The 25,892-nt window shown below is 32.1% G+C and overlaps 1 protein-coding gene and 2 long non-coding RNA genes across 7 annotated transcripts; 2 read left to right on the forward strand and 1 right to left on the reverse strand.

Moving 5' to 3' along the window:
• Positions 1–2,458: 2,458 nt before the first annotated feature.
• qvr (glycosylphosphatidylinositol-anchored protein quiver) lies at positions 2,459–24,597 on the forward strand. 5 transcript variants are annotated; one of them, XR_014177317.1, is made up of 6 exons: positions 2,459–2,834; positions 6,548–6,589; positions 7,377–7,424; positions 15,103–15,249; positions 18,998–22,090; positions 22,135–24,597. XR_014177317.1 is itself a non-coding variant. In XM_081974316.1 (5 exons), exons 1-5 carry the CDS (start codon positions 2,807–2,809, stop codon positions 19,213–19,215), a joined length of 483 nt encoding a protein of 160 aa, XP_081830442.1. In that variant the 5' UTR covers positions 2,459–2,806; the 3' UTR covers positions 19,216–24,597. The 5 variants fall into 5 exon arrangements, 4 of the variants coding, with proteins under 4 accessions (XP_081830442.1, XP_081830444.1, XP_081830445.1 ...); XM_081974316.1 differs by having other exon boundaries at positions 18,998–24,597; XM_081974318.1 differs by lacking the exon at positions 7,377–7,424 and having other exon boundaries at positions 18,998–24,597.
• LOC145725520 (uncharacterized) lies at positions 15,306–18,955 on the forward strand. Its single transcript, XR_014177318.1, has 2 exons — positions 15,306–18,406; positions 18,485–18,955. It is a non-coding gene; the product is annotated as an uncharacterized LOC145725520 (long non-coding RNA).
• On the reverse strand, positions 24,072–25,882 carry LOC145725521 (uncharacterized). Its single transcript, XR_014177319.1, has 2 exons — positions 25,797–25,882; positions 24,072–25,731 (listed from the first exon to the last, which is right to left on the reverse strand). It is a non-coding gene; the product is annotated as an uncharacterized LOC145725521 (long non-coding RNA).
• Between the last annotated feature and the right edge of the window lie 10 nt (positions 25,883–25,892).

Consider the following 25,892-nt stretch of genomic DNA (forward strand, 5'->3'; position numbering starts at 1 on the left):
GGAAAGCTTGAAATCTTCTCTATCTTTTGTTTTCTATGACATTTTGACGTGACTTGTCAAATAAGAGCGTAATTTAGTGTCAAAAAATATGTGATTTTATGGTGAAGGATCAATCAACTCATGTGACACAGCAAAGGACATATTTATACCAAAAGACCTTAAATTAGGTAAAATCAGTATAAAAAAAACACTATAAAATTTTTCATTTTTCAGGTCTTTTTTTACTACTTTTTGAAATTTAATATCTCGGTAACATGAAAAGCTATAGAGGCCAGTTTTGGCTCATTTTGTAGTATTTTGTATCCTCTTTCTAATGGCGTTTTAGTGAAATCTATAAGAGTTCAAATAAATAAGCTACAATCATAAAAAAATTACAAAACTGCTTTTTTGCAAAAAGTGCAATTTTCGCAATTTTTTATTTTGCTCCAGGAGGGTTCCAATGCACAGCAAATGGCATATTTATACCAAAGGACCTTAAATTAGCTGAAATGAATACAAAAAAAGCATTATACATTTTTCATTTTTCAAAAAATTTAAATATTTGAGGTCTTTTTTACTACTTTTTGAAATTGAATATCTCGGTAACATGAGGAGCTAGAGAGGCCAGTTCAGGCTCATTTTGTAGTATTTTTTATCCTCTTTCTAATGGCGTTTTAGTGAAATTTATAAGAGTTCAAATAAAAAAGTTACAATCATTCAAAAATTGAAAAAATCCCATTTTTGCAAAAAGTGCAATTTTGGCAATTTTTTATTTTGCTCCTATGAGGGTTCCAATGCACAGCAAAGGGCATATTTATACCAAAGGACCTTAAATTAGGTGAAATAAGTACAAAAAAAGACTTTAAATTTTTCATTTTTCAAAAAATTTAAATATTTGAGGTCTTTTTTACTACTTTTTGAAATTGAATATCTCGGTAACATGAGGAGCTAGAGAGGCCAGTATAGGCTTATTTTGTAGTATTTTTTATCCTCTTTCTAATGGCGTTTTAGTGAAATCTATAAGAGTTCAAACAAAAACAATCATTCAAAAATTGAAAAAATGCCATTTTTGTAAAATGTGCAGTTATGGCTTTTTTTATTTTGTTTCAGGTGGGTTCTAAATCACATGACAAAAACGCTTTTTGATCGGCAAAATAGTTATTTATGCACCAAGTGCAAAAAGTACATCTTTTTTACACGCAAGTGAAAGTTCTTTTAACAACACGTGTGCAAAAAAATACTTTTTTCATAGGTTGCATACAACATTTTTTATAAAATCGACTTGTTTGATAACAAAAGCGCAGCAAATATAACATGTTTTTTTTTGCACTAAAAATCATTAACCAATTAAAACATAGTAAAAAAACAACATAAATAGTATATCACGTAACTAGTGCTGTAAGAAGCATTTTAAGCACGATATTGAAAAAGTTACTGTGTAGTGTAATTCCATGAGTGCGTAAAATGCCTTAGAGCACGTGTGACATACTATACTTTACCTACGACCAAATGGAAAGTCCTGTTTTTGCAATTCATATAATTCAGAGTAACTTTTCATTAAAAAAGTATATTTACAACTTATTGACATCATATTTGTACTAATTATAGTACAAATATGATGAATAATAACGTAATAAAAAAATTCACAAATCGTGTTACTTAAATAATTATTAGTGTTGTTCTTAAAATAATTATTTATGGTGACATCACAGTTAATAAGAAGAAAGGAAAAACTTTCAGTAATATTACTTGATGTGTTTGCTATTGCAGATAATATTCTAGACAAAGTGGTAGTTACTTAAAACTGTATGAACAATGCATTACGCGATGATCTCCATCTAATATATTCTGATGAAGGAAGAAATGTAAAGAAAATCAATTTTTCCCAGCATTAGAGCGATAGTTTGTGGCCGATCTTAAAACTGTGCGCTTTTTTTACAACTGTGGGTAAAGAGGTACATTACGTAACAGAAAACTATGCGTAATGAGCTATTTACACTGAGGTCGTAGGTAAAAGTCTTTTTTGCACTACTGCTAAAAAGAAGAACTTTTTGCACTAAAAATCATTCAAAAAAGTGTACTTTTTTGCACGATTTTATAAAAACGTTATTTTAAATTACTTTAAGTTTTCTCGATTGCGTAGTTTTCTTAAAAATCGGTGTATTCATGTCTTTTAGAATAGATTTGTATAAATAAAGTAACCTTTAGCCTTTTTACTTTGACTTGAAAATAGTAATCGAACCGACTGCAATCAAAATCCTAAAAACCTTTTCCAAGTTCACTTAATAACTTCTAAATTAAGGTTTTGCTATTTCTGGACATGAACCATATTTATTCAGACCCGGAATTAATTTAACCCATAACGACTGCACAAATGTGTTTACAAACAAAATAATTAAGCCTTCCAGTAGAATTAAAATTCCCTTTTCAAAGAGTATCAAATTAGCGCTTTTTTCTGGCGAGCATCATTAGGAACAATTTAGTTTTTTTCCTGACCCGGTGACCTATAAATTGCAATAACAACAAAACGAAATAGCGTTAACGTAAACCCAGAATATTGCGCGATAACCCTCGACGCGCTACTGCATTGCTCCTGACCAAGATAGGAAAATCAATACGGCCCCGTTTTCAACCCCCTACGAATGTTAGAACATTGTCGCGATTTCAGCTAAAAATTACGACTAAAACTACGGGAAATCATACAAAAAAATATGTTACGGTCATCCAGTGTGATCACATATCCTGGGAGAATTTGATAGCGTTCAATATATCAATACCGATTTCCTGCTGTTTCAAATGACTGTGATTGCAAGCGAGCCTTGTAAACATGTATAGAGAATTGTTTGCTGTTTTAGGTAAGTTTGTTTTTCTTTTAATATACAGGGTAGTCCAGTTTTAAGTGTCACACCATTCGATAGGCCAGCAAAAAATGAGTTGACTTGCATTATGTCATTTTCCTGAAGAACGTTTTTTTATACTGCAATCCATTGACCAGTGTCTGATTTCAAAGATTGTTGCGCATAAAACTCATTTTTTACTACTAAACGTAGTCTAAAAGTTGATTTTAAAGGTAGAAATGACTTTACTAACATTAAAGATAGTCCAAAAGTCTTTTTTCTGGACTTTAATTGGTGTACAACTCAATTTTCTGGACTGAAACAAGTCTTGAATTCAATTAAACACTGGTAACAGTTCAAATTAAATTTTTGGACTATTTCAATTCTAAAAAATAGTGTTCAAGACTAATTTCGTAGCATTTAGTGCCAAAACTTTTTACTTTTATCACTGAAGTGTCTGAAACTTAACTTTTACTAGTATAAATAGTTTTAAAGTCGATTTTTCAGTGTTAAAACACTAACTAACAGTCCGAGTTGCTTAGAATGCTCCTATTTGTTGCACCGATGAGTGTAGAAGTCAATTTAATAGTGAAGAAGTTTGAAATGACGTTTTCAAGACTAATGGACAGTGTACAAACTGGCTTTCAGGGCTGATAAGGGAAAACCTTGTGAAGATCGAGAAGAACCTTAAAACTCTATTTTTCAAGCTAAAATCAGTCTTAAAGCATTAAAAAAAGTCTAGATTTTTAAGAAATGGTCGAATTTTTAACACTGAAGTGTTTAAAAGTCAATTTAATAGTGACAAAGCTTGAAATGGCATTTTTAAGCATATGGATAATGTAAAAATTGTTTTTTAAGTCTGTTTTGTCAAAAACTTGGCGAAGATAGTCTTGAAACTCAATTTTCTAATCTGAAAGCAGTTTTGAAGCTCTAAAAATTGTCCAGAGTTCTAGGAAAATAAAAAACAAAGTAAAAAAACTTCAAAAGTTAGTCTTCAAGTCAATTTTCATGAATCTAATGTCAATATCCTGAGAAGAGCCTTAAAACTCTATTTTTCAGGCTAAAATCAGCCTTTTAGCACTAAAAAAGTCTAGATTTTTAAGAAATGGTCGAATTTTTAACACTGAATTGTCTAAAAGTCAATTTAATAGTGACAAAGCTTGAGATGGCATTTTTAAGCTTATGAATAATGTAAAAATTGTTTTTTAAGTCTGTTATGTCAAAAACTTGGCGAAGATAGTATTGAAACTCGACTTTTCAAGCTGAAAGCAGTTTTGAAGCCCTAAAAATTGTCCAGAGTTCTAAGAAAATGAAAAGCAAAGTAAAAAAAATTAATAGTTAGTCTTCAAGTCAATTTTCTTGAATCTAAATGTCAATATCCTGAGAAGAGCCGTAAAACTCTATTTTTCAGGCTAAAATCAGCCTTTTAGCACTAAAAAAGTCGATTTTCAAGAAATGGTCGGATTTTTAAAACTGAAGTGTCTAAAAGTCAATTTAATATGGACAAAGCTTGAGATGGCATTTTTAAGCATATGGATAATGTAAAAATTGTTTTTTAAGTCTGTTTTGTCAAAAACTTGGCGAAGATAGTCTTGAAACTTGATTTTCCAAGCTGAAAGCAGATTTGAAGTTCTAAAAATTGTCCAGAGTTCTAGGAAAATAAAAAACAAAGTAAAAAACTTCAAAAGTTAGTCTTCAAGTCAATTTTCATGAATCTAATGTCAATATCCTGAGAAGAGCCTTAAAACTCTATTTTTCAGGCTAAAATCAGTCTAAAAGCACTAAAAAAAGTCTAGATTTTTAAGAAATGGTCGAATTTTTAACACTGAAGTGTCTAAAAGTCAATTTAATAGTGACAAAGCTTGAGATGGCATTTTTAAGCTTATGGATAATGTAAAAATTGTTTTTTTTTGTCAAAAACTTGGCGAAGATAGTCTTGAAACTCGATTATCCAAGCTGAAAGCAGTTTTGAAGCCCTAAAAATTGTCCAGAGTTCTAAAAAAATGAAAAGCAAAGTAAAAAAAATTTAATAGTTAGTCTTCAAGTCAATTTTCATGAATCTAATGTCAATATTCTGTATTTAAAACTATTTTTTAGACTAAAATATTGAAATGTGTTTTCAAATTATGAAAACTTACTTCGAATGCAAATTTTAAGTTTCTGATGTCACTTTTCGTTGGTTCAGTCACTGTTTTGTGTCCAATAAGTCCATTTTTAAAATTCTAGAGAAAGTCAATTTTCAATACTAAAGTTCTTCAACTTATCTGAAAACTATGACGACTGACTACAAAGACAGTTTTTAAAAGCTTCTCAAGTCAATTTTCAAGACTAAAGTCTTTCAATTTGTCGGAAAACTATGAAAACTGGTTACAAAGACAATTTTTAAGCCTTTTAAGTTAATTTTCACTGTTTCTAAGACAGTTTTTAAGTTAGGTTGGGTTGGTTTTGGGTCTTTGAACGTAATAACTCAATTATCTCGTAAACGAAGATTTAAATCAGAATTATATAAGAATTAGATAACTTAACCTACTTGTTTTTTCAAACTGAACAAGAACAGTAAAAACTGTAATTTTTGAAAAATATCCAGTGATGTAGGAAATAAGGCCGAAAATTAAAACAATCTTTCTGTATCTACCTCAGTGGACAGTTTTGACAAACTGAACTTTGAAGAAGTGTATTGTCCCATTTTTCAGGAAAATGACATAATGCATGTCAACTTATTTTTTGATGGGCCATCGAATAGTGAATTATTGACATTTAAAACTGGACCACCCTGTATTTAGTATTACAAGAACTACACTATTACAAGAAAATGAACTATTACTGGCATTGCAACCTAGAGATAATATTATGTCAAAAATTATTTTACTGCAAAAAGAATTCAAAACCAAATCAAACTAAACTAAACTAATAAGTAAATTAATTATTTAAATTCTCATCAAGTTTACCATCAAAACTATTTTTAAAAACTTTGAAAATAACATTTTTTTGGTAAGTAGTTTGGTAAGACAAAGATTTAAATCATAATAGACATAATTTGACAGTTGACCACAAGAAACCGTTAGTTTTATAATTAAAATAGTAATAACGTGTAGATAGAATTAGATCACAAATCTTGTGAATGTGAATATCAGGAAGTGTGTTCACTTATCATTCATTCACAGAATACACACTCAAAATTTGTGGTAAGTTCAGTTCAAAAAAAAAAAAAAAAAAAAAACGTTGAATATCTCGGAAACGGCTAGAGTTATGAAATTTTTAAGAAAACTGTTCAACTGACATTAATCGTTATTCTTCTTGATTCTTCCTCGTTGGTTAAAGTGAATTTTAGTTATTATATTTGAATAATATACAGGGAGGTAAATTGTATAACTGTAAAGTTTTAGGTCAGGTTAGGGTTATTTTTTTTATTATAAACTAGGTTGACAATGTATTGTTATTAGAACTGCCAATAATTATCTCTTGGTTGCAATCCACAACAGAAAGGAGACTTTCGTCCATTCTAATATAACAAAACAAGGTAACATAACTAATATATGAGACATTTTAACAGTACCACCACCATACACTTTTGTACAATAATACTGTAGTGGATTTGTGCTGAAAGCTAGTGGGAAAAGCAAAAAAGAAAACTTGAGCGTTCTTTACATAAAATGTCAGTAAAGTGTTTGTTTTTCCAACTGACTTTTACGAATTTTTGATTACTGAAGCACCGACCTATTTTATTACAGTATATTTTGTACATTTCGGAAAAACTCAATGGGAATGTGCGCGTGAGTAATAAAATTCAACCAATCTACACGTTTATGCAAATTTCTGCTAGAGACCAATAACTTTTTCAGTAGTGTTTTATCTAGAATTTAGGAATTTTTGTTCTAATACATGTTATACTTCATTATACATACCGAAAACCCGAAATTGCCGAACGATTCCCATTTCAAAATCCTGTTAATAGTTTCAGAGACCATTTCATACAAGGTTTGAAAATATCTACTATACAGTTTAGTTTCAAAATAGTTTTAGAGAAAAACAAAACTTTTTTAAATTTTTTAGTTGCATTATTTTGTTTCATTCACATAAAATGAGGCTTTTGACTACTGAAAGTTTCTTGCCTCAATTATTTAACATTAGTTTAAGCATAAGAATACCTTGTTAATGTTTTTTGTTAGATTTAAATCCAATTTATATAAGCATGTCCTAAAATATTGTTTTGTTAAAAAAGTTTTGTAAAACACACATATAGATGATTAGACGCTTTAATCACATTTCCTTTATGTTTAGTTCGCTTCATACAGGGTGGTTTTACTTAACCAGGATAGTCTGAACAAAAAATATTATCAGGTATTTTTATCATAACTGTACAATAGTCGAGGGGGGACAGTTATACAGGGTGTTTTTTAGCCCTCTTGTATAGACCGAGGAAGTAAAAACACCCTGTATACACAAATACACACATATCATTTGGTTGGTAAATCAAATCGAACATTCTAAATATTTGATTTGCCATATAATACTATAAAGTATTTTCACATTAATTTTCTTTTTTGCTTTGTTTTTCAGTGATAATATTGCTAGCTATAACTACCGTTTGTAAAGCGGAATGTCAGAGTAAGTTTAGTTATTTTTGCATCTCACCTATCACAATTTACTGTTGTGTTTCAGCTGTGTAAATGTGCACTGTTTTTGTATAAGCAGCAAAACAATTAAAATATTAAAGTGGAAATTATGTTTATGGTTTATGTTAGCGCGAAGATCTCCATAAAATGCGATCATTCAATGAATTCATTCAATTCATTCCATCCGCACCAATACCATAAATAAATTTGCTAAAATTTGCTGTGTAGACAGCAAATTTACCTTAAAATCCAGAGACCCACCGCATTTTTTCCATAAACAACCCTTACTTCGGGCAGACTGATAAAATGCCATTGAAAATAAAGGAACAATCAGTTAAAATGCATCTAAACACACTTTTAGTCAGTATTTCTGATATCTGAAGGTTACGGTACTGAAATTCGCTGTGTAGATAGTAAATTGACCTTAAAATTCAGGAACGTACTGCAATATTTTAATAAAGAAACCTTAGTTCACTCAAATTGTGATAAATATGATTGAAAATGAAGAAAAGTCACTTAAATTGCAATGAAACACAATTTCAGTCAGTAATTTAGAGATTTGAGGGTTGCGGCCCTGAAATTTGCTGTGCAGACAGTTAATTTACCTTAAAATTCAAGGAAGTGCCGCATCTTTTCCACAAACCATTCTTATTTTAGTCAGATTATACTAAAAGTCATGGAAAATACAGAAAAGTTGCTTAAAATGCAACAAAACACAATTTCAGTAAGTATTTCAGAAATCGAGAAATCATGGCCCTGAAATTTGCTTTTCAGACAGTAAATTCACTTTAAAATCCAGAGACGTACTGTATTTTTTTCATAAACTACCCTTACCTCAGGTGGGCTAAATAAATGCCATTGAAATTGAAAGAACAATCAGTTAAAATGCATCAAAACACACTTTTAGTCAGTAGTTCTGAAATCTGAGGGTTACGGTCCTGAAATTTGTTGTTAAGATAGTAAATTGACCTTAAAATCCAAGAATGTAGTGCAATATTTCTATAAACAAACCTTAGTTTACTCAAATTGCGATAAATATTATTGAAAATGAAGAAAAGTCGCTTAAATTGCAATGAAACACTACAATTTCAGTCAGTAATTTAGAAATTTGAGGGTTGCGGTCCTGAAATTTGCTATGCAGACAGTTAATTTACCTTAAAATTCAAGGAAGTACCGCATCTTTTCCACAAACCATTCTTATTTCAGTCAGATTATTCTAAAAGTCATGGAAAATACAGAAAAGTTGCTTAAAATGCAACAAAACACAATTTCAGTAAGTATTTCAGAAATAGGGGAATCATGGCCCTTAAATTTGCTGTTCAGACAGTAAATTCACTTTAAAATCCAGAGACGTACTGTCTTTTTTTCATAAACTACCCTTACCTCAGGTGGACTAAACAAATGCCATTGAAATTGAAAGAACAATCAGTTAAAATGCTTCAAAACACCCTTTTAGTCAGTAGTTCTGAAAGCTGAGGGTTACGGTCCAGAAATTTGTTGTTAAGATAGTAAATTGACCTTAAAATCCAGTAATGTAGTGCAATATTTCTATAAACAAACCTTAGTTCACTCAAATTGTGATAAATATTATTGAAAATGAAGGAAAGTCAGTAAAAATGCTATGAAACAAATTCAATCAGTATATCTGAAATAAATGGGTTACTGCCCTGAAATTTACTGTGCAGACAATAAACTTACCCTAAAATCCAGAAACGAACTGAATTTTTTTCATAAACCACCCTTTTCTCAGGCAGACTGGAAAAATGCCATTGAAAATAAAGGAAAGTCAGTTAAAATGCATCTACGCACAACTTCGATCAGTATTTCTGATATCTGAGGGTTACGGTCCTGAAATTAGTTGTGTAGATACTAAATTTATGTTAAAATTCAGGAACGTACTGCAATATTTTAATAAATAAACCTTAGTTTACTCAAATTGTGATAAATATTATTGAAAATGAAGAAAAGTCACTTAAATTGCAATGAAACACAATTTCGGTCAGTAATTTTTGAAATCTGAGGGTTGCGGTCCTGAAATTTGCTGTGCAGACAGTTAATTTACCTTAAAATCCAAGGACGTACTGCATAATTTCCACAAACCATTCTTATTTCAGTCAGATTATACTAAAAGTCATGGAAAATACAGAAAAGTTGCTTAAAATGCAACAAAACACAATTTCAGTAAGTATTTCAGAAATCGAGGAATCACAGCCCTGAAATTTGCTGTTCAGACAGTAAATTCACTTTAAAATCCAGAGACGTACTGTATTTTTTTCATAAACTACCCTTACCTCAGGTGGACTAAATAAATGCCATTGAAATTGAATGAACAATCAGTTAAAATGCATTTAAACACACTTTTAGTCAGTAGTTCTGAAATCTGAGGGTTACGGTCCTGAAATTTGTTGTTAAGATAGTAAATTGACCTTGAAATCCAGGAATGTAGTGCAATATTTCTATAAACAAACCTTAGTTCACTCAAATTGTGATAAATATTATTGAAAATGAAGGAAAGTCAGTAAAAATGCTATGAAACAAATTTAATCAGTATATCTGAAATAAATGGGTTACTGCCCTGAAATTTACTGTGCAGACAATAAACTTACCCTAAAATCCAGAAACGAACTGAATTTTTTTCATAAACCACCCTTTTCTCAGGCAGACTGGAAAAATGCCATTGAAAATAAAGGAAAGTCAGTTAAAATGCATCTACGCACAATTTCGATCAGTATTTCTGAAATCTAAGGGTTACGGTCCTGAAATTAGTTGTGTAGATACTAAATTTATGTTAAAATTCAGGAACGTACTGCAATCTTTTAATAAAGAAACCTTAGTTTACTCAAATTGTGATAAATATTATTGAAAATGAAGGAAAGTCAGTAAAAATGCTATGAAACAAATTCAATCAGTATATCTGAAATAAATGGGTTACTGCCCTGAAATTTACTGTGCAGACAATAAACTTACCCTAAAATCCAGAAACGTACTGAATTTTTTTCATAAACCACCCTTTTCTCAGGCAGACTGGAATAATACCATTGAAAATGAAGGAAAGTCAGTTAAAATGCATCTACGCACAATTTCGATCAGTATTTCTGAAATCTGAGGGTTACGGTCCTGAAATTAGTTGTGTAGATACTAAATTTATGTTAAAATTCAGGAACGTACTGCAATATTTCTATAAACAAACTTTAGTTCACTCAAAATGTGATAAATCTTATTGAAAATGAAGAAAAGTCACTTAAATTGCAATGAAACACAATTTCAGTCAGTAATTTAGAAATTTGAGGGTTGCGGTCCTGAAATTTGCTGTGCAGACAGTTGATTTACCTTAAAATCCAAGGACGTACTGCATAATTTCCACAAACCATTCTTATTTCAGTCAGATTATACTAAAAGTCATGGAAAATACAGAAAAGTTGCTTAAAATGTAACAAAACACAATTTCAGTAAGTATTTCGGAAATAGGGGAATCACAGCCCTGAAATTTGCTGTTCAGACAGTAAATTTTATTTAAAATCCAGAGACGTACTGTATTTTTTTCATAAACTACCCTTACCTCAGGTGGACTAAATAAATGCCATTGAAATTGAATGAACAATCAGTTAAAATGCATTTAAACACACTTTTAGTCAGTAGTTCTGAAATCTGAGGGTTACGGTCCTGAAATTTGTTGTTAAGATAGTAAATTGACCTTCAAATCCAGGAATGTAGTGCAATATTTCTATAAACAAACCTTAGTTTACTCAAATTGTGATAAATATTATTGAAAATGAAGGAAAGTCAGTAAAAATGCTATGAAACAAATTCAATCAGTATATCTGAAATAAATGGGTTACTGCCCTGAAATTTACTGTGCAGACAATAAACTTACCCTAAAATCCAAAAACGTACTGCATTTTGTTCATAAACCACCCTTTTCTCAGGCAGACTGGAAAAATGCCATTGAAAATAAAGGAAAGTCAGTTAAAATGCATCTACGCACAACTTCGATCAGTATTTCTGAAATCTGAGATTACGGTCCTGAAATTAGTTGAGTAGATACTAAATTTATGTTAAAATTCAGAAACGTACTGCAATCTTTTAATAAATAAACCTTAGTTCAGTCAAATTGTGATAAATATTATTGAAAATGAAGAAAAGTCACTTAAATTGCAATAAAACACAATTTTAGTCAGTAATTTTGAAGTCTGATGGTTGCGGTCCTGAAATTTGTTGTGCAGACAGTTAATTTACCTTAAAATTCAAGGACGTACGTCATCTTTTCCACAAAACATTCTTATTTCAGTCAGATTATACTAAAAGTCATGGAAAATACAGAAAAGTTGCTTAAAATGCAACAAAACACAATTTCAGTAAGTATTTCAGAAATCGAGGAATCACAGCCCTGAAATTTGCATGTTCAGACAGTAAATTCACTTTAAAATCCAGAGACGTACTGTATTTTTTTCATAAACTACCTTTACCTCAGGTGGACTAAATAAATGCCATTGAAATTGAAGGAACAATCAGTTAAAATGCATCTAAACACACTTTTAGTCAGTAGTTCTGAAATCTGAGGGTTAGGGTACTGAAATTTGTTGTGTAGATAGTAAATTGACCTTAAAATCGAGGAACACTGAAATATTTCTATAAACAAACCTTAGTTCACTCAAATTGTGATAAATATTATTGAAAATGAAGAAAAGTCACTTCAATTGCAATAAAATCAGTAATTTTGAAATCTGAGGGTTGCAGCCCTGAAATTTGCTGTGCAGACAGTTAATTTACCTTAAAATTCAAGGGAGTGCCGCATCCTTTCCACAAATCATTCTTATTTCTGTCAGATTATACTAAAAGCCATGAAAAATACAGAAAAGTTGCTTAAAATGCAACAAAACACAATTTCAGTAAGTATTTCAGAAATTGGGGAATCATGGCCCTTAAATTTGCTGTTCAGACAGTAAATTCACTTTAAAATCCCGAGACGTACTGTATTGTTTTCATAAACTACCCTTACCTCAGGTGGGCTAAATAAATGCCATTGAAATTGAAAGAACAATCAGTTAAAATGCATCAAAACACACTTTTAGTCAGTAGTTCTAAAATCTGAGGGTTACGGTCCTGAAATTTGTTGTTAAGATAGTAAATTGACCTTAAAATCCAAGAATGTAGTGCAATATTTCTATAAACAAACCTTAGTTCACTCAAATTGCGATAAATATTATTGAAAATGAAGGAAAGTCAGTTAAAATGCATCTACGCACAATTTCGATCAGTATTTCTGAAATCTGAGGGTTACGGTCCTGAAATTAGTTGTGTAGATACTAAATTTATCTTAAAATTCAGGAACGTAAAGCAATATTTTAATAAAGAAACCTTAGTTCACTCAGATTGTGATAAATATGATTGAAAATGAAGAAAAGTCACTTAAATTGCAATGAAACACAATTTCAGTCAGTAATTTTGAAATCTGAGGGTTGCGGCCCTGAAATTTGCTGTGCAGACAGTTAATTTACCTTAAAATCCAAGGACGTACTGCATAATTTCCACAAACCATTCTTATTTCAGTCAGATTATACTAAAAGTCATGGAAAATACAGAAAAGTTGCTTAAAATGTAACAAAACACAATTTCAGTAAGTATTTCAGAAATTGGGGAATCATGGCCCTGAAATTTGCTGTTCAGAAAGTAAATTCACTTTAAAATCCAGAGACGTACTGTATTTTTTTCATAAACTACCCTTACCTCAGGTGGACTAAATAAATGCCATTGAAATTGAATGAACAATCAGTTAAAATGCATTTAAACACACTTTTAGTCAGTAGTTCTGAAATCTGAGGGTTACGGTCCTGAAATTTGTTGTTAAGATAGTAAATTGACCTTCAAATCCAGGAATGTAGTGCAATATTTCTATAAACAAACCTTAGTTTACTCAAATTGTGATAAATATTATTGAAAATGAAGGAAAGTCAGTAAAAATGCTATGAAACAAATTTAATCAGTATATCTGAAATAAATGGGTTACTGCCCTGAAATTTACTGTGCAGACAATAAACTTACCCTAAAATCCAGAAACGTACTGAATTTCCTGAAATTTGCTATGCAGACAGTTAATTTACCTTAAAATTCAAAAGAGTACGGCATCTTTTCCACAAACCATTCTTATTTTAGTCAGATTATACTAAAAGTCATAGAAAATACAAAAAAGTTGCCTAAAATGCAACAAAACAAAACACATTTTTAGTTAGTATTTGTGAAATCTGATGGTTACCACCTTGAAATTTGGTGTGTGAGTAGTTAATCCAATTTAAAATTCAGGAGCAAACTGAATTTTTTTCATAAACCAACCTTACTTTACTCAAACTGTGATAAATACCACTGAAAATGAAGGAAAACCAGTTAAAATGCTACCAAACCCAATTTTAGCCAGTATTTCTGAATTCCAGCGGTTTCTATCCTCAAATTTGCTGTGTAAGTAGTAAATTGACCTTAAAATCCAGAAACGTACTGCATTTGTAAAGATGTTTTCAAGGCTTTTAGTAAAAACAAACCGGTTTTGCAGAATACTCCATATTTTCCATGTCTCTTAAATATTTCCCCCAAAACCTTATTCTTTTGATTGCCTGAATTTCTTTGTTGACTGGGTTTCTCACAATTATGTATTCGTCATAACAATGAGAGTGACAATAACAGTCAATAAGTACCTTAATCTAAAGATTTATTGGAATTTGACAAAAAGTCCTTCCTACATCAGAATACAGTTCAATCATTGTCTGCCCAGGATCATTTCATATGCTCTGTAATTTGGTGGTACTGGTAGAGCACGACCAAAATGCTTATGGAACGGGGAGTTTCTCAGAACTTCAAGGAACCTCCTTGAATTAACTAGGGAACAGTTTTGCTCTTTTACGTTTTGGTAGTACTGCTAGTTTAAGTACTGCAGAGAGATTTTACGATCCTGAAAACTTCTGATGAGGATTTAAGGAATCTCTCACATCTAACAAGAAAATATAAGTTAGGTTAGTAGTAAAGTAATTAAATTATTTTCAACTTCATAAAAATATGAAAAACAGATATTTACCATTTCTTTTTCAGCAATTCAGTCAACGTTTCTAGTAGGATTCTATTGGTGCGGATTGAATATTTCCCCATTTTATGGCTGTCATTTTATGGATTTCACGCTAACATTTTGCAACTAGCTTGTTTTTTCATCACTTTTCAAAAAGCATGGCTAGATTGCAAAAAATAACACTATTACATAAATTTTACCCACTCCAGCAGTTTACTGATTAATATGGATACTAATTTTTGTACTTATATATGTAAATCCATATTCATCCAGAATTATCATGCATGAGAATCAATGTTAAAGCTTATTGAAACTATAATAACAAATGCTAATTCAGCTTTTTAACATTAATAACACTTACACAATACTGTAGTTAGATATAATCAATGATAAACTTTCACTTAAACAAAAAGTGTTTTTTAAATTTGTAATAACTACATATTTGCATGCTTGTATATGCAAAGCTGGTAAGTTTAATAATTTTCATGAAAAGCATTATTTCACATGCGTTTTTGGTCATATTATTTATTAAACTTGGCAGATTTGAACTTTGTATGTCGTAAATCCATTGTTTTCGTAACTTAACGTTGTAGCAGGAAATTAATTGAGAATTTTGCAGCCCGACAGATATATTGTTATGAGTGCGACAGTTGGTCGGATATGCGATGTAAGGACCCATTTAACTATACAGCCCTGCCTAAAGATCAACCACCTCTTATGACTTGTAATGGCTGTTGTGTCAAAATGGTCAGAAATGCTAAATCGCGTAAGTATCAGTAAATTACTAATTTACATCGTGGGCATTTAACTTTTGATAACAGAAAATTTCTAAAGAAATATATTCGACTTCGACATCTTCCGATCTCCAGTCGCCATTGGTTCATCCACAGGTCTTCTTCCAATTCTCCTTCTCGAACTTGTGTAATGATGCCCTCTCTCCAGCTTTTTCTTCTCCCCTGTGGTGTCCAGTTAAGGATTTGCTTGGGTAGCCTTTCTTCTCCCATCCTCTGGACGTGTCCATACCATTTGAGTTGCACCACGTGTATGTCCTCTACTACTGTATGTACGACATTCATAATTTCTTGAATCCGTTCATTTCGGATCCTTTCCGACCTTGATTTCTCCAAAAGTCCATCTCGGTTACCTTTAACGAGTTCTCTGAGCGTTGTTTTAATTGCCACACCTCACTGCCGTATGTGACTATGCTTTTGATGATGCTATTGTATATTCGGTGTTTATTGGCTTTGGATATGCTTTTGTCCCATAATACACTGTTTAGAAGGTTGAATGACTCTACGTCTCTGGATGTTGCCCTCTTGGATGTTGATACCGTTGTTCGTAATGTACATTCCCAGGTGTTTATATTTGTTGTAGGGTTTTATTCTCTGTTGTGTATCTTCGAGGATAAGTTCTTGTTATATGCACATATATTCGGTTTTATTTACGTTCACTTCAAGGCCCCATTTGGTATATTCTTCAACTAATTTCCGGGTCATATACTCCAGGTCTTCTTAGTCCTGGGCCAAAATTACTTGATTGTCTGTGGGATGCCCATATCCTTACACTTTCGTTTCCATGCTTTCAAAGCTTGTTCCAGATATATTTTAAACAACGTCGGTGAGAGGCAGCATCCTTATTGCTTCAGGCCCTTATCCACTCTAAAACCTTTTGATATCTAAAGAAATACTTAGTTTAAAATAATTATTTTTATATAAACTGGTTTCTTCTTCTTCTCTCATTGCCTCTTATCCGTTGCGGACGTTGGCTATTAACATGGCTATTCTTATCTTGTTTACTGCGCTTCTAAACAGGTCAACAGATGACAATCCAAACCACTGACGTAGGTTGTGCAACCAAGAATGTCGTCTCCTCCCTGGTCCTCTCCTGCTATCCATCCACCTTGCCCTGGACAACCAACTGTAGAAGATGGTATTTGACCAAAATACTCCAGCTTTCGTTTTTTTACTGTAAAGGCGACTTCCTTCTTTTTCCCTAGCCTCTGCATGACTTCCATGTTAATGATCTGTTCCGTCCAGGATCTCTCCTTTAAAGTGGCCTCAGTTGTGGTCCAAGCCTCTACACCATAGAAGAAAACAGAAAATATGTAGCACCTGACTAATCTTAATTTTAGTTGTAGAGAAATATCTTTGCTGGTAAATAGTTTCTTCATGTTATTAAACGCGAGCCCTATCTATCCGTGATCGCATTTCTGATGCCTGGTCTCATTTCGCGTTAACTGTGTTTCCGAGAGACGTTTCCATCTGATCTATGTCCTGACCATTTATCGTTAGACGCACTGGAGGATGCTGACCTTTGCTAATCATCATATGTTTTGTTTTTGATATATTCAGGGAGAGTCCATATTCTTCACTTGCTATGTATATGTTTTGCATAATATTTTGTAGCTCTTCATTGTTATTTGCTAAAATAACTGCGTCGTCGGCATATCTAATGTTGTTGATTGCTTGTCCATTGATGAACTGGTTTATTGGCCGTAATTTCGTTCTATACCTACCATTATCCAGATGAATATCATTTTATATCGTGGTAGGGTTTGTAAAACTGTAACGTAGGATAGAGTTTCAATATGCGCCTACTACTACTCCAAATTATAGCAAGATACAGAGTGTCACACCAAACTCGCTGGTTGAAAAGAACCGAACCATAAAATTTGTTTGGGAAAAAGTTGAAAATAACATTAACCTAGTCGTTCCAACACAAGACCACTGACTTAGGCTAGGTCTTGATACCTAGAAAACCTTCTGACATTTCGATGGAACATTTACCACCATCTTTAGAGAATCTATATATATATTACAGGATCCAAATAGTAGATTTTGGAGACAGCTTATCGCCGTATTTTCGTTTTCCTACGCCAATTCTCTCAATCCAAGCCATGCTCCTCCTCTAAGTTTCTAGCTTCCATCGCTCTTCTTACTCTCTCATTCCATGTGCGTCGAGGTCTTCGTCTTTTCCTTTTCCCTAGGGAATTTTGCTTAAATATTTTCTTTGGCAACGTTCGTCTGGCATCCTCAACAAATGCCCAAACCATTTGTGTCCCCTTGCTTCTATTCTGTCGACGATCGTTTCTGCAGCATCCATATTATTCCTTATGTACTCACAGCCTTGATGTTCTGGCACTTTTTCTCAAGTAGAGTCCATCTCTTTAGGTCTGCATTTAATGTCCACACCTTCGAACCAACAGAGGGAACCGATTCAACCATTGTCTGTCCTATTCTTTATCCCACCATAAATAATTTAAACATCCTATTTTCAGACTCTGCTTGATTCGGTTTGTTCCAAACCGTTCTTGTAGATGCAAGATCCTAGATAGTGACCAGATATTCTGTCTTCTTTAAGCTGAAGGCCTCAAAGTGCATATTCTTTGGAAAGTCGCTTCATCATAAACTCTAGTCATAGAAATCATCTCAAGTTCAGAGAAAAGAGGACGTTTCCTATGGAGATTCCCATTCCTCGGCAATGGTTTTTCCAGTTGCGAAGGGCTACTTCTACATATAAGTTGAATAAAAGGGGGACATACATCCTAGTCCCTTGTTTACTGCTATTGGCTCTGAAATGGCCGATTTTTATGTACGAAGTGTTATTTCTGTAGAGATCTATGATTATACCCAAAAGGTGATACCCAGCTAGTTGTAATGCATTCCATAATTTAAATCTTGGAATTGGATATACTTTATCTAAACCGACAAAGGCTAGATGTACTTCAGACTCAACTGCTATGCTTTTCTCTATCAATTGTTGTAGTATAAACAGATTATCTGTACGCACAAGATCGACCAGAGGTAAATCCACTTTGATTTTCGTCAATTTGATATCCAATATTTTTACAAATATTTTTTCAAAAGTCGGGATTGTACATAATCTTCTGTAGCAGTTGGGATCCTTACGATTATGGACACCAGGTGAGCAATCTTCCATTCCGATGGCACTTGAACTTGTTGGCATCAGTTATTCATTAAGTACGCTATTCTTCCTATTAGAGCTGGACCTCGAGCTTTGAGCAGCTCTACTGGAATGTTTCCAGGACCTGGAGAACGTCTCTTGGATGACCTTAATTTGCGCACTTCTAAAACGACTAAACTTATGTGTGATACAGTTCTATATCTGTTCGCATTGTCCAGATCAACAAAAATCTCAAAATCCTTTTCCACTGAACAAAGCGGAGAGGGTTTTTAGAAGGGTTGGGACACGTAAAGCGGCTACCACCACTGTCTGATGGTTTGTAACCAGAAATCAGCCAGCTTTTCCCATTATTATTAAGGAAACACTCACAAAATAGAATATGAACTCTTGCGGTAATTTTTTCTTCAACAAACCTTCATATGCCTGGCTTCAGGCTTCTGCATGAAGCAGTTTCGATATCCCACGTTATAAGTGCAGATGAGGACATACTTGTCAGATGTTTTATCTATTACTAGCATTACAAAGATTGCAGTAATTCTTAGAGATAACTTAATACTGTAGCTTTTTGATTCAATCATTACAATTTTCAGCCTACGAAGTGGTAAGACGAACCTGCACCTCCCAACTACAAATCAACCTCTTCATGGTAGATCACGTGTGCATGATGGAAAGTAGCGGGACGGGTCACATGTGCTTTTGTGAGGAGGACATGTGCAACAGAGCCGGTCTTCAAACCGGCCTATCCCACACGATCGCATCAGTAGTGACCGCTGTAGTGCTGCGCCTGCTCTGTTGCATGATTAGTTAGACCAGATGAGTTTTTGCCCCACCTATTCAGTTTTCTTGATAAAAATGCAACATTTAAAGTTCGGTTCAGTATGCTTTAGAACAAATCGAGACTTAGCGGACAATAACGGATAATATGAATACAAGATAAACATCATCCATCATTGTTGAACCCATTTCGCTGTAGCAAGTAAAAACACCAAAGAATTTGGACTTACTTCTGATCGAGAAATATGTATGGATTCGCCCCACATGCTATAAAGGGCTGGTATAACGACTTTGACATATTTCCCACCTCAATTCTGTAGCATATCATATAGAAACGTAAAACAATATTAGTTCATATCACTAGTTTCGAGACTGATTGCACTTTTTCGAAGTCTTGCTCAAAAACATTTTCGCAATTGTGTTACTTAAGATAAACATAAATTCCGTAATAACCACAATCTTTGACTAACATGTTTTAAACTTGATGTTTTAATAATAATCCAATTATAAATGATAACAGGACAAATTTTAGTTGTAAGTTTTAAGCAATATCTCTAAAAAATGGCATTCATATCTTTCACACAAGTGTGCAATTGAACATCAAAACAAGTTAAAAAGGACTTTTTTTGCATTTTAAAACATGTATCACGCACAGTTTCAAGTAAACAAAAAGATCGCATTTTGAAAATGTAACAACATCTTATTTAATTTCTTTTAAAAACTCTTTGGAAGCAATAATAATACCCAGCAAAAAAAAATTAAGCTTTGACCATGTCATTGCCATACTTTATTAATGGTCATAAAATATGTTGTATAGTTGAACAACTTAAAAAGACAAATGTTGACTGGTTTGTGCTTTTGTATAGCAATTTACTTTATACATAAAATGTCTTGCTTAACATGAGGCAAATCTGAAAAAATTCTATTAACAATTACTGATGGTTCTACCTTGAATGATTTAAGTGTTTTCTCTCAGATTCAATTTGGCAATATTGATACGAATTCCCATGTTTGTATGATTAACTACATTAATGTCGAAAAAGTCTCACTAGCTGCCAAATTTGATGATAATTTACTACCTAAAGACACTGTTGTCATATTTTAATTTTTGAAAATAACTCTGTTAAAACCGAAACGCTGAACTGAAATTCTGTCAAAATGTGGATGAGCCCTAATAACATCTTTCTAGAAACGAAAATGAATTGTCTTTTGAACTGAAGAGTAACTTTTTCAGCAATTTCTATTACACATAGAAACATTTTCTGAAAGGTTCCAAAACATAACTTAATTGGATACCATGATATTTACCTGCTAAGTAATTTGGGAACATTGGATTTGCAAAATTCTTATCCGTCAGTCATAATCGTCTTCAGTGGAAGCTTGTATCGATAGAATTTCGCTAAAATTTGTTAGTTTTTAAAACTTCTAGTTAATCTAGCTGCTTTTGGCATAGATACATGTGGATCTACAAAGTACCTCAAATGTTAATTGATTTGCAACTTTTCAACCCTTCAAAGCTTTCAAAAAATCCAAATCAAGGAAGGTTAAGTCCGGAAATCTTGGGGGCCAATTTATGCAAAAGCTCTTTCAAGTAGGTGAAGCTCAATAGAATACACTTTTGCTGAAAATGCAGTCAGTTCAATAAAGTAATTATTCCACTTTGATCAGATGGATTTTGAAAGGATAAGCAAGGATATGAATGGCATAAATCTAAATAAAGAATTTCAAAGCTACAGGCCAGTAACAGTCTTCTTGAACAAGAAGCTTTCATTACAGGAATGAAACTTACTTTATACAGTGTGGTCCAGTTTTAAATGTCAATAATTCACCATTCCATAGCCCATTCAAAAATGAGTTGACATGCATTCAGTCATTTTCTGAAAAATGCTTCCTAAGGAAAATACAGTCCTTCAAATTGCAGTTTAAAAACTCGTTTTTTTGTCATAACTGTCAGAACAAGCACTTATGAAATTAATACTCATTATGAATGACGTTTGCCAAAATTCTCCAGGGACGTAGATACAGGAAAGTGGTTTTCATGTTTTTGCCTTATTTTCTATGTCTCTGGATATTTTTCAAAAATTACAGTTTCTTTTAATTTCATTGTTCAAGATTTATTACGTTCAAAGATCCAAAAATTGTGTTTGTAACTAGCTTTCATACAAATTGAGAGACTTTAATATTGAAAATTGACTTGTAGGCGTGAAAAACTATTTTTTCTAGAATTTTTGACTACAAATTCATACATTTAACCTCGAAATTTGACTTGAATACCAAAAAGTTACTCTGAACTAATGAAAAGTGACATCAGAAGCTTAAAATTTGCATTTGAAGTAAGTTTTCATAATTTGAAGACAAATTTCAATATTTTAGTCTTACAAATACAGTCTTAGATACAGGACATTGACATTAGATTCATGAAAATTGTCTTGAAAACGAACTTTTCGTGCTTTTTACTTTGCTTTTCATTTTCTTCGAATTCTGGACTATTTTTAGTGCTTCAAAACTGCTTTCAGCTTGGAAAACCGAGTTTCAAGACTATCTTCACCAAGCTAAATTGACATAGCAAACTTAAAAAACAATTTTAACATTCTCCACAGACTTAAAATGTCATTCCAACCTTTGTCACTATTAAATCGACTTCTAGACACCTCAGTGCTAAAAATTCGAGCATTTCTTAAAAATCTAGATTGTTTTTAGTGCTTTAAGACTGTTTTCAGTGCCTCAAATCGAGTTTCAAGACTATGTTTACAAAGTTTTTGACTTATCAGGCTTAAAAGCCAGTTTGTACACTGTTCATAGTCTTGAAAATGTCATTTCAAGCTTCAATCCAAATTCAGACTGTTTTTTGTGCTTTTTAAGACTGAAAAATCGAGTTAAAGACTATTTCCAAAAGGCAAGTTTCTTCAGTAATAAAAGTAAAAAAAATTGGTACTAAACGCTACGATATTAGTCTGAAGAAGTAATTTTTAGAAACGAAATAGTCTTCTAGACTTGTATCAGTACAGAAAATTGAGTTGTGCACCAATTAAAGTCCTGAAAATAACCTTTTAGACTCTCTTTAGTCCTGGTAAAGTCAGTTCAAGCCTTAACAGTCTGAGAAAACCGACTATTCCTAGTGGTAAATAGTAAATAGCAAGTTTTTCGACTATTCAGTACAAATTTGGACTCTCACAAGTCTTGAATGTTCAGTTTTACATTACCTATAGTCTAAAAAACAGTCTAACAATTATAGCAAAGAAAAGAAATTGGAGGACTGTATATCTTCCTTAAGAAACATTTTTCAGAAAAACTACAATGACAAATCAAAAAATAAGTTGACATGCATTATCACATTAAACTCCCATTATCGTTGGAAACGGAACAAAATTTGACAACACTGTCTCCAGAGCTAAATTTGTCATTAATTTTTGTCTTATAGAACCCAACTTGTAACTTTTAAGGTAAGTATAGAAATTCTAAAATCAGCTATTTACATGATGTAACCAGTTAAGAAAAGTTCAATTAATGTTACAGTGAGTTACATAAAATAGTAATTTTCAAATTTGTTCCAAACATACTTTTATTTATTTGTTTGTCCGTAAATTAAATATAAACACTTTGGTAATTATAGAGGGAAGAGTCAGAAGGCAAGTGTCTCTTGAAATAATTTAAAAGTAAATAGACTTAAATGTGTAAAAAGTTAAAATATACATGGATCCGCAAAAACCATGCTTTCAAATTATTAATTTCTGCAAAACGGTTTGATAAGTAAATAAATAAGTTAGGAGAAGCTACTTTTACAAAATTCAAATTAGTTACACAAGCAAACTGTTAGAATTTATGGATAGTCTTAGTCCTGATGGACTTTTCTGTCATATATGACAGTATTCCTCAGACAGTGGCGTGTACCTGTTCTTACTTACCATAAAGGACATTGGGATCAACCGGAATTTGGAGCTAGACATAAATGTAAGATATCGAACTAGCAACTCTCCAGTCCACCTACAGTTTAGAACAAATTATCCGTGGAAATGTTTGAGAATCACTATTATTTTATGTAACTCTATTTTATACTTAACCCTGTCTTTTGGCTTCATATAACTGTAAAAAGTAAAAGCTCTCACCACACTTTGTCATTTATGTAAAGTATTATTTTGTTCAATCTTCTAACAAAGTTTTTTATGACCAACTTCATCACTCTCACTCTCATTCTGATTAAATTTAGAGCATGTGTCTGCACGATTTGCACTTAGTTTAAGAATGTTTCTATTTTCCTCTAAAGAATCTCTATTAACTCATACACCTTACCTATTTAAACTAAACCACTATGAATACATTATAAATACTTTTTGTATATATGAAGTAGTAGAAACAACACACAAAACAAAACACCCGAGACTGTTGAAATTAGAAACATTCTAGAGCACCTTAGAAAATCGTTTTGACTGTAGAACAATAGAAGAACTGCAGTGATTATTAGTGAATCGTGAGCATGCCATGCTTCTTAGGAAGAATTTGACGAAGATAAATTCAAAGCACTTCCCGTCCAGTCCTGACGATTCTAATTCTAAACGATTTAGTATGTGAGCACCAACATTTTTTGATCGATGTTATCAGAAATGTTCTGCTTAGACATACTACTCAATCTCACTTTAGGTCCCCTCACAGAAGTAACAATTAGACCTTTCTTGGTTATTTTTATCGTGTGCATACCTGAAATTTTGCTAAGGTCTAGCTTCACCTTTGATATTAAATGTTGCGTATCAAAGTGAAGCTAGTATAGCGACATTTCAGGATAAAGTTGTATTCGATCTCTTACTTTGTTCATTATTACAACAAAGTAAAGATCAGCTGCGCTGCAACTTTTACGGAAAATCTCATTATATTGCTATATTTAAGCGTGTTAAGTTTTTGAAATTTTATATTAAGTGATAGTATGTATAAAATAATTGATTCCGTCACCAAATTGTTACCAATTTTACTCTCTTTTTAATTCTCTCTAAACCAGTATTTTATTGTGAAAGGCTTAGTAACCAGTCTACAAAGCGATTAACTTAACTAAATCACACTACACACAAGAAAAATGTGAAAAAACAGACCTGTAAGTACCATATAAAACATTAATGGCCGAATGTGTCAACATATTTTAAGCTCACCTAAGTTTCAGCAATCCAAAAATATGTTGATGTAATCGACCATAAGTTTGTCTTCTTTGTAATATACCTTATCAAATATAAACAAAAAAATTGTTACAACAAAATAACAAATTGTTTTTATATGCAACACACTAATAGAGCTTGGTGTTTTTAATGTTGATACTTGATCCAAAAAAGTGTGTAGCAAATGATCCTATGTCAATCTAATCTATTATATTCTCATTACTTGTCCCTTGTTGTTTATAAACTTATGAAATATAAATGTAAATACAATTAAATATGGTTGCTTTAATAGTGGATTATACCTATATACACCGTTACTGCAAAATTTTAAAAATGAGTTGTTGTTACTTTTCTTGTTTTAAATCCTTAATAATTTAAGATTATTTTTTTGAAAGTAAAGTAGGATTAGCAAAATTACATCTCAATTTACCCATATTAGGTAAACATTTCAATGTCAATCAGACAAACTTGAAATCAAATGTTTTATAATAAAAATAAACCATGTTTATTTGTTTGGTAAACTTAATCGAAAATAACGATTTTTTATTACAAAAAACAGGTCCACAGCGGTCTATTGGACTTGAAATAGTAATAATTTAAGAGTAACTTTGCTAATCGGGCAAAAGATTAAAAGAAATTGTTGAATTTGAAAGGAGAGAAGTAGAAATATATCCATTTTTCATATTTTGCAATACATTTTGTAAACAGCCTTTAATTGCCATGCTGGCAAAAATTTGAGTTGGATTAGATTGAAAGATAGATAAAACATAAGCTTCTGTTACCAAAGTTTTTTTGGGTCACCCTGGTATAAGGCGGTTCAAGTTTTTTACTTTTTCTTACCTAACCTTGTTAATCTTCCTCTTTTTTGACAAAAGATGAATTTGTAAACTAACATGGCATTAGACCAAATTTTTTATTTTTGAACTGTACCTCAGACACACCCTGATGTATACACAGATCCCTGGCAAGTTTCAAAGAAATTAATTAAATTTTAATTGTCAAAAGAATTACTAAAATTTTGTCAATCAATTTAAAGAAACCGGCCTGAAAAAAGAACAACAATTTTGCTGTCCCATTTGTTTTGATAACCAGTTTATTTATTAATTTTTCAATATATTATTTTACTAAATAATTGGGATGATTTGCAGAAAGTCTTACAAGAAATAGTGTTGGTAAGAGTAGGTAACAGCTTTAGTTAGTGATTTCAGACTTTGCCTCCCTCAGCCTCCAAACTTTGTCAGCAATCAGTAAAGCTTGACTTACTACTTACTAGCTTTATTCAGGTTCATGATTCTGAACGGTTCAGACACTGTTTTTGAACTGATTTGGGCCATTGATTTACAGGACTGTATACAAACTATCCTGCAAATGGTACAAACCCATATTCTAAACAGTTCAGAAGCAACAACCTAAATAAAAATACAAGTTTATTTTAATCAAAAATAGAGGGTAGGTATATTTGTTGAAATATTACAACAGTTTATAGTTATGTTGAGAAATTCTGAACATATGGTTGTCGAGTAAGTAAACAGCAGTATAAGCAATGTTGGTGACGTACAGTTATCTCCTT

Source organism: Ips typographus, linkage group LG2 (genome assembly GCF_016097725.1).
Source record: "Ips typographus isolate SLU linkage group LG2, UJ_Ityp_2.0, whole genome shotgun sequence".
NCBI lineage: Eukaryota > Metazoa > Arthropoda > Insecta > Coleoptera > Curculionidae > Ips > Ips typographus.

Excerpts from the sequence above, each read along its gene's own strand:
- qvr (XM_081974316.1), top strand. The coding sequence starts at position 2,807 with ATGTATAGAGAATTGTTTGCTGTTTTAG. Across the intron at positions 6,590-7,376 it reads AACTCAATGGGAATGTGCGC|TGATAATATTGCTAGCTATA; the intron begins GTGAGTAATAAA and ends TTTGTTTTTCAG. Across the intron at positions 7,425-15,102 it reads TTGTAAAGCGGAATGTCAGA|CCCGACAGATATATTGTTAT; the intron begins GTAAGTTTAGTT and ends AGAATTTTGCAG.